Source organism: Sinocyclocheilus rhinocerous, unplaced genomic scaffold (assembly GCF_001515625.1).
Source record: "Sinocyclocheilus rhinocerous isolate Xijiao unplaced genomic scaffold, SAMN03320098_v1.1 scaffold1026, whole genome shotgun sequence".
NCBI lineage: Eukaryota > Metazoa > Chordata > Actinopteri > Cypriniformes > Cyprinidae > Sinocyclocheilus > Sinocyclocheilus rhinocerous.
In genome coordinates, this window is record NW_015659953.1 from 327,055 (window position 1) to 340,100 (window position 13,046).

The window sequence follows — 13,046 nt, forward strand, 5'->3', positions numbered from 1 at the left end:
CTACGTGTACTGCATTAGGCTAACCGAGACTTGTCACAGCACTTACATATTATTGCCCTTTTGTTGGTTTAGATTGATTCTATTGTCCTCATTTGTAAGTCGCTTTGGATAAAAGCGTCTGCTAAATGACTAAATGTAATATAAATGTAACAATCTTTTGCTATATATTGCTGTTTGTGCAGTGAGATAATGTCTGTCACAAGCAATTCCACCATAAAATGTCAAACACTTGACATTAAAGGCACAATATGTAATTTTCGCTGCTAGAGGGCGCGTATTCAAAATAAACAAAGAGACAAAGGCGTAGTTTGATGACGCCGTGACCGAGTGTGGAATCGTGGGAGTTGTCGTCTTCATCCCCACAGCCGATGCAATCCGACAGGACTCGGGCAGAAATCATGTTCACGCACAACATATTAAAGCGTCTTTGGTGTTTCCATGTTTTCTACAAAACAAAACCGGAAATCGAGGGGTTATGACGTCATTGGCAGGCGACACAATGACACTATAGACACGGTCTGTCACTAGTTAAAATTGCTTATTTCTCTGGATTTAAACATTCTTCGAAACATTTGGGATAATGTAAGTACACAAGTCAGCAAAATTTATAACACTGTTCTAGTGGTTTTTGGATATTTTAATTAAAAAATCTTACATATTGTACCTTTAAGGAACTTGTTTTGTTAAAATAAAAAACGTACACCTACATTTGAATGTTTGTGGTCTTCATTTTAGAACAGCGTGTAAGCAAAGGAAAAAGGGTGGTGACTAAACTGAGCACTTCTTACATTCCAGTCATACATCTCCAACTGAATGTTTAAATTCCCTTGAGAAATCACTTTAAGAACTAATTCATTATCTAGTACCATTTGATGAGATATGTGGCCCAGACATGCAGTCTGCAGTTCATATTAATTACTATTAAGTTCAAATTGTGTTAACCAACTGTGACGAGTGGGGGCGGGGCCGAGAGCCGTGGGAACGGAGTTTTGTGTTTTGGTTCTGTTTGTGCGCGACAGTCGTCCGTGAGGGGCTATCGCACTATTTTGTGTTTATTTTATTATTAAAGTTTTCTTTGAACGTTCGCTGGTTCCCGCCTCCTTCTTACCGTGACTACGAACTTTGTTACACCAACGTTTATTTGTAACTCTCCAGGAGCTTTCTTGCAGACGTGTTGATGTTGTCACAATTCTCACTTAATCAAGTCCTCGTGTCAATCAAGTGTCACAAGCAATCATAAGCCATGTATTCCTTATATATAGAACAGGTTGTCATAACACTCTTAGAGATCATTATGAAAATCTGCAGATAAGGTTGCACCAGCAATCACTACAGCATTAGAAAGGTACAGCATAAAATGGTGATACGATGCATGGTCTTATGACTGAACTATATTGTTGTGAATATCGATGACAAGCACTTTGAGTTTGCATGCTCCAGTGGAACAGTTGAGTTATGATGCTTTTCTGAAGGGGATCAGAGGTGGAAAGGTTTGTCAACAAAGTCACTGTTTACTTTGTGTGTTTATTGGCGGTCTGTGCAAAACATGTGAGAGAATCCACACTGTCTGGTGGTCATTTGAGCTGTCTGAAAGGGATTCCAGGAAGAACGGGAAACGATAAAGCAAGTGAAGCTCAGTAAATCACAAAAGATTTCATCAGGAAACATGGTGTTAGTTTTCACTGTTATGCTGATGACACTCAGCTCTATATTTCTTTGTGGCCCAACAAAACATACCAATTCGCAAAACTAACGGAATGCATAGCTGATATAACAAAAATGGATGACTAGTAATTTCCTGCTAAATTCTGAAAAAACAGGTGTTAATTATCAGACAAAAACCTCTGCATGTAATAATCTAGAACAATGTCTAACACTTGATGGCTGTGCTGTCAATTCTTCAGCATCAGTTAGTAACCTAAGTTTGCTATTTGATACCAACCTTTCCTTTGAAAATCATGTTTCAATGTTATTTGTAAAACCGCATTTTTCCATCTTAAAAATATATCTAAATTATGACCTATGCTCTCAATGTCTAATGCAGAAACATTAATTGATGTGTTCATGATTTCAAGGTTAGATTATTGTAATGCTTTATTGGGTGGTTGCTCTGCATGCTTAATAAACTCCAGCTGGTCCAAAATGCAGCAGCTAGAATTCTTACTAGAACCAGGAAGTATGACCATATTAGCCCGTTTCTGTCAACTCGGCACTGGCTCCCTATTAAACATTGTATACATTTTAAAATCTAATTACTTATAAAGCCATGAATGGTTTAGCTCCTCAGTACTTGAGCGAGCTCTTATTGCATTATAGTCCTTCACATCTGCTGCGATCTCAAAACTCTGGCCATTTGATAATACCTAGAATATCAAAATCAACTGCGGGCGGCAGATCCTTTTCCTATTTAACACCCAAACCCTAGAACAATCTACCTAATGTTGTTCAGGAGGCAGACACACTCTTGTCAGTTTAAATCTAGATTAAAGACCCATCTCTTTAACCTGGCATACACATAACACACAATCATTTTTCTATCATTCAAATCTGTTAAAGGATTGTTAGGCTGCATTAATTAGGTCAACGAGAACCAGGAACACTTAGCATCCAATGTTCTTGTTACATCGTGAGAAGAATGGCATCTACGCTAATATTAGTCTGTTTTATTCTTATTCCGAGGTCACCGTAGCCATATGGATCCAGTCTGTATCCAGATCAGATGGTGGATCAGCACCTAGAGACGACCTCTACATCCCTGAATGTCAGCGGAGACCATGTCAACTATGGCGCTTTTCCACTGCGTGGAACGACTCGGCTCGGCTCAGTACGGCACGGCACGGTTCGGCTCGGTTCAAGCCCTAGAGACAGATCCCCAGCGAAGACCTCGTCGGTCATCGGCACAAGACCACGAGAACCAAATGAGTCCTTTGAATTAAACCACAACATGCTGGTTTCGTCTGGCCAGAGGAGAACTGGTCCCCCAACTGAGCCTGGTTTCTCCCAAGGTTTTTTTCTACATTTCTCTTATTAATCTTTGTAATTTGCACAAAAAAGGTATAATTATTCTTTGCCAGATCTGTGGTGGCAAGTATGAAACAGATGGCAGTTTATAAATCACAGTAAAGCTCTGTCATTATTTCCAGACGATATGAATCAAACTGATGCTGAGTCACAAAAAGTCAACAAGAACCAAACCTGTCTGGGGCTTAAAGCAGACGCAAATGTGGATCTCTCTTTGAGAAAATGAGGAAATAACTGGCACAGGATATGATGAATCATCATGAATCATCTGCTAGGAAATGTTAAGCCACACTCTGAACAGAGTACATCTATATTAGCGAAGGCCATATTAGGACCTCTGGGCGACGGTTTAGAGAGTAATACTCACCCATCTCCCTAGAAACGGGCGATATGGCAGCATTTTCCCCAATCTTTGAGACTGCATCGAAATATGCCTTTCCAGCAAAGGTCATTGCTGTAAGAGAGTAAATAACTCATATTGATTAACAGGAACTGGAAGCCAAACTACCTGTATTCCAGCAATTTTGAGAGAAATATTGCTTTTTTTGTCATAGTTTTAGGTTTTATTTGAGCTGTTTTATGCAAAAATGTAGGATTATGTATATTTATTCTTTTGAAAATGAACTGATGTGATTACCTGTCACTGCTTTCTCGTAGCTCTTCCCCAGGTTAACCAGATTCCGCAGACTTGGGTTAAACTGCTCCATCACATTCTGGAAGAGCAGGAAATAAAGCTCATATTTCGAAGTTACAGGGAAAGCAGCTTACTGCAGCTGAATGAAACTGAAGAAACTTCAAAACGGACTCAAAATAATGTGCCCAAAAGATATTTTGTAAAATGCTTCAGTTTTTTTAATCAATACAATCAAGCCAGTGGTGTCCAATGTTGTTTTGGACCCCATCGACTTTCTTTGTACCGACACTTGAAACATTCTTCAAAATATCCTCCAGGTTTGGAAATATGATGATGAGTAATGATGATATTATTTTAATTTTGGGGTGAAATCCCTGTCTCTACATTTTAAAAGGGCAACTTTTCCCCCATTCTAGGTAAATCCCATTTTTTTGTCCCTGCAATAAAATACAAAAGTGATTTACAACACAATTTGCTTTCTAAAAATAGCTCTACTGTAGCTAAAAATACATTTGTTTAATCATTGACTTGTAATTCTAATTATATTGCCTATGGGATCAAAGTCCTGCTTAAGTAAAGGGCCCTCTGGATCTCTAGTGACCTTACCCTTCTGTAATATAATTCTGGGCAGTTCCTCTGCTAATTCCCAAGAACACACCCTTGGCAAAACAATGAACAGTAAGGTATGCAATAACAGAAACAGTCCAGCACAAACTGGTTTCTTAACTCAACCCAGAAACCCAACTGAAGCACTTTAAAATACACTCATGCCTCTATTGCACAACTTACGCGCACCTTAATGACAAAACGTACGAGTGGCATAAAATAACACTTCGTTATTTAACAAACCAACACAACTTTCACGGGGCTGTACGTACTGGGCATAATAACAGTTGGTCAATGCCAAATAATATACATATACATGTGGTTGTCTTAATAACAGCTAATCAATGACCAATAAGATAAACGCAGTTTAAACCGACGCTACCTTATATGTGCTCTCGGTGAGTTTGTTCACGTCCTCCGGGGTTCGAGACATTTTTGCAGGTATTCTCCAAACGTCCTTGGTGACAATGTGTTTGTTTCAACTTTCCCCGTTCAAATCGTGGCTGTCTTTTCGTCCCACCTGTTAACGTGTTTGAAGCGGCAGAGAACAGAGCGCTCGGGCGCTCTCGAGAACAACACGATACTGCACTGATGCACGAGAGGAGGATGAAACCTTTCCGCGCGACCTCATGCCACACGTGGAAAGGTAGGATCTGTGACGTCAGAGCTTTCTACGGTCAAACAGAAATGAAATAATTTTTCTTTCCCTTCTCTTTCATCGTTTTCCCCCTGCACTGTTCTTTTTGGTTACTGACTGTGGGTATATATTTTTTTAAAGTTTAATTATCTGATAGGCTATATACAGTATATAGGCTATTTACTGATTCCAAATTACATTACAAAAATTGTAGTTAGTACCGTAATCGATTAGGCCTACATTACACAATATAATCAGACTACTTTTAGGTTACTTTTAGATTACTTTTGACCTATCTCGTATATCACATTGATTTAAATAGGAAATTAATAAATTATATATTCCATTCATTGTTATTAAAGAAATGAAGTGCATTAAACATTACATTACGTCAAGGTTTCCCAATCTGGGGTTTGTGAAGGAACTACAGGGGGGTTAATTGTGAGTTTAATGAAAAGCTAATAATGAATTAAATCATAAAAATTTTCATCAAAATATATAATATTAAAATCAATCAAAATAAAACACGTACTAAAAATGAAATATTTTATTTGTTTACATAAATGTCATGTGACCGTAACCAAGGTCAGAGAACCATGAACATGCAAGTGTGATGGCTTATTTATCTAAAAAAAAATATTTATTTTAAAATCTCAGGGGTACTTCAAGTAAATATATTAGGTGAAAGAGGATCAGATGACAAAAAAGTTTGTGAATTTATGCATTTTAATGCCAAAAGTGATAATTCAAATAAAAAATAATGTGTTTATCAGTAGTTGATGCAATGTTGAAACACTTTTTAAACCTGAAATGATTTTTGTAAATCCAATGGTCAAATACTGTGTCTTCCACAAAACTGGAAGACTTTCTGAATGTACGCATTAGGCCATTTTAGAAAGGACCATTTTAAAGATGAAAAAGATGAATTAGGGAGAATCAATAAATTATGAATAATTTATTGCTATTGTGTAAATAATATGCAATCATGTAATCCATAAAAAAGTAACTGTAGTCTGATTACGAGTATTTTAAATCGTAATTTAATCTAATTACAAGTAGGCCTACTTAATTTTTGAAATCTGATTACGTAATCCAGATTAAATGTAATCAGTTACTATCCAGCTCTGGTTATACACTATAATAAAGTCATAAAGTCGTTTAGTCAGAGACGAAATAATGGAATATGGTGGAGAGAGTCCGCACAGCCTGTTTCATTTAACATATGTGCAGACTGTTTTCGGCTTGAAAACTATTAAAAATACTCTTAAATTTCCATTTCTCTCTGAGTAATTAAAGATCATTTTGTGCAATTATGGATTGAAACTGGTACCCTAACAAGCATGATAGTGAGAGTGATGTGTATATTGAAGATTGATATTAAATTCATGCGGTATCAGATGATTCAACTGTGATAGAAATAATCTGATAAACATTTCACTTTTTACAGCGCCACTTTGTGGCCGTTTATTTTGTAGGCCTACTAAAGTTACAGTTCCTGAGAAATTCTTACTGTAGTAAAAAGTGTGACTACTAGCACCAGTCTACATGCCATATTTTAAAAGCTTTGGAATAATATGTAGAGACTTTTGCACATTCTCTAAAATCTATCCAGGCGTCTGTAGAGGAATGGGCTTGTGAATTAGTCATGTTTCTGCATGAATTATGTTTTCTTTGGCAGCACAACACACATCATTATTCAGATTAGCATACGGATTCAACACGTGGATATGATTTCAAGCCTTTACCAAACAGCATGAAAGACACTGAAAGCTTGACCCAGTCATACTCTCACAAGTCACAAGCTGTCGTCTGTACACATTTAGAGATCCATGCTGACGAGTCCACATGAACTAGTATGTATAGCTTATAGTTCTGAGTAAAGGATATAAACATATGATTTTCTATTACGACTAATCGTTTATTCATGTTGAATGTTTATATTTCAAGCTGTAGACTGAATTCCATCAGGATCCGGAGTGTTCTGGTTCATGCTTTTCTCACACTGCTTTCCTCTCTTGCTTTTGGGATACCCGACGAGTTATCCCATCAGTTATCTGGTAAGCTGACTAGTCCTCTTATGTCTTTTGACTTGGTTGGTTACTTGGTGGTTACATTGTTTTACTATTTCGCTATAGGAAATGTCAAAGGAAAGATCATTTTCCGTCAAATGGAAGGGAATTCAACATACTTGCGTGATAGTGGGAAGTTGGCATCTTACATACCCACCGTGGTTTCATTTGAGCACTTTGACCCGAGGCATACCCTGCACTCTGTCACTTTCATATACACATGGGACTTAGGCAATGGGTGATTGTTATTTGAACAAATAAATCCGTTTCAATGAACTAAATGTTTATCTTCGAAATTGTTTTCTTTACAGTTGTCATTGTTTTTTTAGGGAAGTGAGTAAAGGCCCAGAGCCTTTTGTGACATGCCACTACACTTTACCAGGGAACTACACATTTCAACTGAGAATTGAAACCAATACACCCCAGCATTCCAGAATAACTGGGCTGTACTCTGTAGATTTGACTGTGTTAGGTGGGTGCAGAATCATTATCTCTTTTAATTGACTCTTTATATGTTACCAGTGGTGTTAACATGTCAAAGATTCTTTTGTTTTGTAGATGCCATAAAGACCATTGAATTGAGAGGACCTTTAACTTATAACGTGGACCAGAGCAGCAGTCTGTCCTTTCAGGTTGGAGGAAGGTAAATGTATTTCAAGAAAGTAAAAAATTATTTGGGAGGACTGTTATTTTTCATATAGTCTTTTATTCTTCATCATTCTGAAAAAAAGTCAACAGACTTGACTTTTTATACATTTTTTTTCTATTGCATGTGATGTGTGTAGTCCTCCGGTTTGGCTGTGCTGGAGAGTTTTGTCTGATTGCCACACACCCAGTCCAACTTCCTGCAATGTAGTCAGGCTCTACGGGAACCAATTCAATCTGAACTACACCTTCAGATCAGTAGGAACATATTGCTTAGACCTGAGTGTGAGAAATTTTATCAGCAACCTCCAGACATCCTACAACATCTATGTGCAGAGCAGCCGTAAGTATTATACATTTATCTCAAACAATTCTTCATGAGTAACTTTGAAATGTTTCCTGTATTAAGTGGAATACAAAGTATTCCTCATGTTGTGGCACAATTGGAACATATAATGTCACAAAATGAAAATTCATCATTTACTCACTGTGATTTCATTCCAAACCTGCATGGCTTTTTTTCTTTTTCTTTTGTGGAACACAAAATGAGATATTAAAAGTTGTGATAAAGTGAATGGGGACATACATAGTGATGACCGAAGTTTTGTTTTTGGGTGAAATATCCCTTTAAATGCATGAAAAGATGAGCCATGTGAATAAGCATGACCATTCAAAATCACTGTTTGCATCAGGAAATACTGTGCTTGACCACATTTGGATCAAAATAGCATCAGTTATACAGCTTAAGGCCACTGATTGTTCATTCATGATTCATTTAGCCTCAGCGTGAAGAAGTCGGAATTACCCAACAGTACAGCATTTTGACTTTCAGATTTTCAAGAAAAGTTATCAAAAGATTTCCGATTGATCTCGTTAGATTCGGAGTGGCATACCGAATCAAACGATACACAATTTTCCTATGTCAGCCATTTTGAGCATGGACCATTTCGAATTTTGTAATAAAATGCTGTATTTTACAAACGCTTTAGAGTATTGTTATGAATCTTATAGAACTGTTTGCGGTAAAGTTATGAAATAACGAATTTGACAAAGTTTGTGCAAAATGGACACGAGGCTATATCTCCGCAATGCTTTAGTGGTTTCTGACCAAACCTGGTATGTGTTATAAGAGCATGACCTGAGTGTACATGAGTAGTTTGTCACAGCGCCACCTACTGATCAAAATTTTAAAAATGACATTTCTGCTTATAACTTCTGAACAGTTTGGCCAAAAATCATAAGATTGGTCTCGTTAGATTCGGAACAGCATACCGAATTGAACAGTACCTAATTTTTACTATGTCGGCCATTTTGAGTTTTGTAGTAAAATGCTGTATCAACAAATGTCTTTAACAGGGGTCTCCAATCCTGCTCCTGGAAACGTACCATACTGCAGAGTTCAGCTTCAACCCTAATCAAACACACCTGAACCAGCTAATCAAGTTGTTCAGGACTACTTCAGGTGTGTTGAAGCAGGGTTGGAAGTTTGAAGTTTAAAGTTGGAAGTTTGAAGTCTGCAGGAAGGTAGCTCTCCAGAAGCAGGGTTGGGGAACCCTGGTTTTTACTGAGTAAAGACAGCTCCTTAGCTCTTCATTTTACCTCTGTTGTGCTTGGCCCCTTAATTGCTGCTTGCAGCTATATTTTTTATGTTTTTCTTTAGTGTCTCTTATACTATATCATTAAGCCAGTAGGTGGTGACAAGTGACTGTCTTCATGAACAAGTCATTGAATCATTATTCAGCCGATTCGTTCAAAATACTGATTCATACAGGAACAAAACAAATTCCACGGTGTGCTGCTCAGAAACTAGATGGTTTGCCCTGTGGCGTTAGGGATGAAAAGAGTAATTTATTGTGCAATATCCTTTAAACTCTGAGTAAAATAAATTACTCCAAGTCCAATTAATGCAGAGAAGAGAAACCACATGAAGAGAGCGCGGCGCGCCAATAGTGATGGCCGTTCATAAATGATTTGTCGCTCCGTCTGCGTTTGCCCAAATAGCCTACTTTTAAAACGTGTAGCCAAATGTTTGCTACATACCATATTGTACGTAAAATATGTGTTGTGTAACTTAGGCAATAGTGATATATCAGATCATTTTACTGACTTGATATTTGAATTTCGTTCAGCAAAATAAAAATATTTTTTCAAATAATTTCATTCATCTGAGCGAGTTAAAATATGTTCAATAGATTCTCTGAATACGTCCACATACACAATCTTTGATCATATGCAACCAAATATATAAGTGTTAGCCTATTTATAAAATGATGCAGCAGAGTTTTGGTGTGTGTGTGTGCGTTTGTGAATTATATGTGTCAAATTTACAGATGCAGAAAAGTGCCTAAATGTGTGTTGTCAGAAAGATTACTTGTCAAACAAATGAACTTGAAATATTTTTGGCTAAGGCCTATGTGATTGCATTGTGATAGGCTACATGACCTTGCCAAATTACTTCCAATAATCCGGATTCGGAAAATTGGTTAAGATAAATGTGTGTGCCCCCTAAAAGCACAAGTGGTCCCTGCTTTTATATACAGTAAAAGCAATATCACATCAAATATTAGGCTGTGACTCGGTCATGCAGTGCCATTTCCCACTAATCTCTGTTTGCTATTTTTATGTCTCATACATTCACTCTCATTTGTATAAATACTTTTCCCCCTAGCTGTGAGTCTCATCTTCATATTGCCCTGTGCTGCAGTGATAGTTGCTACTCTCATATTCATCTCTGTGTCAGTGTGTCGTCCACAACAGCAATCCCTCGTGTCTAAGGCTCTGGTGAGTGTTTCAGATCAGGAAAGAGAACAAGAACAGACAACAATGTGAACTTGCTTATGTATTTACGCATTTTGTGGAAATGCTTTTAATTAAGTGTAACATTCAGGTTTGTCCACTAGAGGTTGACATAGACCAGAAAGTAAATGAAACAGCCTTTGTTAGAGGATTATTGTTGGTTATCTGTCTAAAAAATGTCATTTTAGCAATGAGTCAGTGTTTCTTTCTTTCGTGGTTGTGAAGTTGTATAACTATTCTCTTGAAAATAAGCTATGAGTTAAATGCTTTATTGGGATATATTTTTAAAGGTGATTCAATTACAAAAAAAAATCTGTCCCCTAGGATGATTTTAAAGTACTTTTTAAATCAATGTAGTCTTAAAAGATTTTGTTTAATAGTGTCTTATCCTAATTTGTTGAAGTAAGTGTTGAAATGTTAAATTTAACAGAATATCAAGCCAGATTACCCCTTGACTAATTGCTAGTTGGTCAGACACAGTCTTAAAGGAATAGTCCAAGTCCACCCAAAAATGAACATTTGCTGAACATTTACTCACCCTCAGGCCATCCAAGATTGGGAACAGATCGGAACAGATTTGGAGCAATTTGGCATTATATCATTTGCTCAACAATGGATCCACTGTAGTGAAAGAATGAGAATTCAAACAGCTGATAAAAACACAATAATCCACAACATGTCTTGTGAAGTAAAAAGCTATGTATAAGAAACAAATGCATCAATAAGATGTTTTAAATTTAAACCATCCTTTTTGGACAAAATGCAAGTCCATAATCCATAATAATGTTTCCTCCAGTGAACAAAATCCTTTCATCTCTGTTGTCCTCTCACATCTCCAAAAACACTCAAAATCCATCAACATATTTGTATAGAACTGTTTTGGACTGTTTTTGCTTATAAATAGTGCTTGATTTGCAAATCATAATCTTCAAGATGGTGCTGATATCTTTTGATTCAGATCAGGGGACTTTTAACTGGTGAAAGCAGTATTATGAATAGAGGACTTATATTTTAACCATTTAATGATTGATTTGTTTATTAAAAACAAATGTATTTTTTTGCTTCACAAGACATTAATTGATAGACTGGAGAAGCGTGGATTACTGATGCCTTTATCAGCTGTTTGGACATTTAAGTGTCATTACCAATTATAATAAATGTCCGTTTTCTCTTTTTGTGTGTCTTTAGATGGCAGACATGAATTATCTTTCCTTCACAGAAATCGAGCTGCGTGCCAGAGATGCTTCTGTCACCTTACAGGATAATTCTCCTGCTTCTAAAACAAATGAAGCCCAGCCCCTTCTTCAACAGCCAGAGACTTCCTACAGCACCCAACCCTGATTGCCCTGTCCACATTACACTTGAAGTATCCATTAAAATCAATCTTTCATGGCATTATTTTGTTACGTGGTCTATCTATTTACTATTGAAACTAAGATCTTGGTTGAGATCTTGGCGGGTCTTGACGCAACACCCTGTGAATCGACACAATACAGGAGCACTGAAAGCTTTTTGCTCATCTGATTCACTCTTCTCTGTCAGTGTGAATGCACTAATGCTTTCTGTGCTCTTTTTGTTTGTACTTGAGTGGGTTTCAAGGTTTACTTCATGAAGGTTCCATTTGTTAATGCGAACCTCCTTGAAATCCTAATGGATGTTGACACTGTTGGTGAATCTTTAAAAGTATAAAAGTACATGAGGTTAGATCGATTGCATGCAGTTCAACAAGCGTGCCTTGGAATATTGTTACAATTTTCAACCTGACCCAAATGTGCAAAACGCACCGCTGTACAGAATGATCATATTTCTTTGCAAACGATTATGAGCGAGAGCTTCCTTGTCTAAGACCTAGAGCTCTTTCTGCTGGAATGAATGAGTCTGACCTGTATATTCCTGCTGTGATGATCAATGATATTTGCCATCTGCACTAGTACCAGGAAGACAAGAATTACAGCTCCACAAGGGACTGCAAAATACCTCTCTAGGTTAAAGGCTACAGATGAGCAATGCATCATACGTCTAGTAATAACTGTGCCCTTCAGCTCAAAAGTAGCTGAGGCATTATTCTCTCCCTTAGAACTGTAGCAGGAGTCATACTGTATGTATGTGAAAGGACCTCTTTACAAAAGTTTAACAAAGATTTGTTTCCCTGTTTTTATTCCACAAGGAAACAGCCATCCAATTAGTAAAACTTGTAATAACTTACACCACCGTTCAAAAGTTTGTGGTTGGAAAGATTTTTTAAAATGTTCTCTTGTGTTCATCAAAGCTGTATTTATTTGATCAAAATCCAGTACAAACTGTAATATTGTGAAATAATATTACAGTTTAAAGTAACTTTTTTTTGTTTGTTTGTTATTTTAAAACGTAATTTATTCCTTTGATGGAAAATCTGATTGCTTAACAGACACACACACACACACACACGTTAGGATTCTTTGATTAATAGAAAGATTAAAAAGAACAGCATTTATTTGAAATACTGTATAAATATTTTGTAACATTATAAATGTCTTTAATGTCACTTTTGATAAATTTAATGCATCCATCTAAATAAATGTCTATTAGTACTTATAAAGCACATATTAATGACTTATTCTGCATGACCATATTTTAGATCCATTAATCCTACCCCATA

The 13,046-nt window shown here is 36.8% G+C and overlaps 2 protein-coding genes across 3 annotated transcripts in view; one reads left to right on the plus strand and one right to left on the minus strand.

The window, feature by feature from the left end:
• baiap2l1a (BAR/IMD domain containing adaptor protein 2 like 1a) overlaps positions 1-4,925 on the minus strand; it is a 36,292-nt gene extending 31,367 nt beyond the window's left edge. For both annotated transcript variants that reach the window (XM_016533711.1, XM_016533710.1), the window contains exons 1-3: positions 4,644-4,925; positions 3,659-3,734; positions 3,389-3,475 (exon numbers count right to left, since the gene is read on the minus strand). In XM_016533711.1, the coding sequence (XP_016389197.1) occupies positions 3,389-3,475; positions 3,659-3,734; positions 4,644-4,694 (214 nt within the window). In that variant the 5' untranslated portion in view covers positions 4,695-4,925. The remainder of the gene's footprint in view (positions 1-3,388; positions 3,476-3,658; positions 3,735-4,643) is intronic.
• A 1,775-nt stretch (positions 4,926-6,700) lies between these two features.
• On the plus strand, positions 6,701-11,795 carry tmem130 (transmembrane protein 130). Its single transcript, XM_016533720.1, has 8 exons — positions 6,701-6,751; positions 6,846-6,955; positions 7,034-7,205; positions 7,297-7,439; positions 7,526-7,610; positions 7,753-7,955; positions 10,281-10,393; positions 11,597-11,795. Exons 1-8 carry the CDS (start codon positions 6,744-6,746, stop codon positions 11,747-11,749), a joined length of 987 nt encoding a protein of 328 aa, XP_016389206.1. The 5' UTR covers positions 6,701-6,743; the 3' UTR covers positions 11,750-11,795.
• Positions 11,796-13,046: the final 1,251 nt, after the last annotated feature.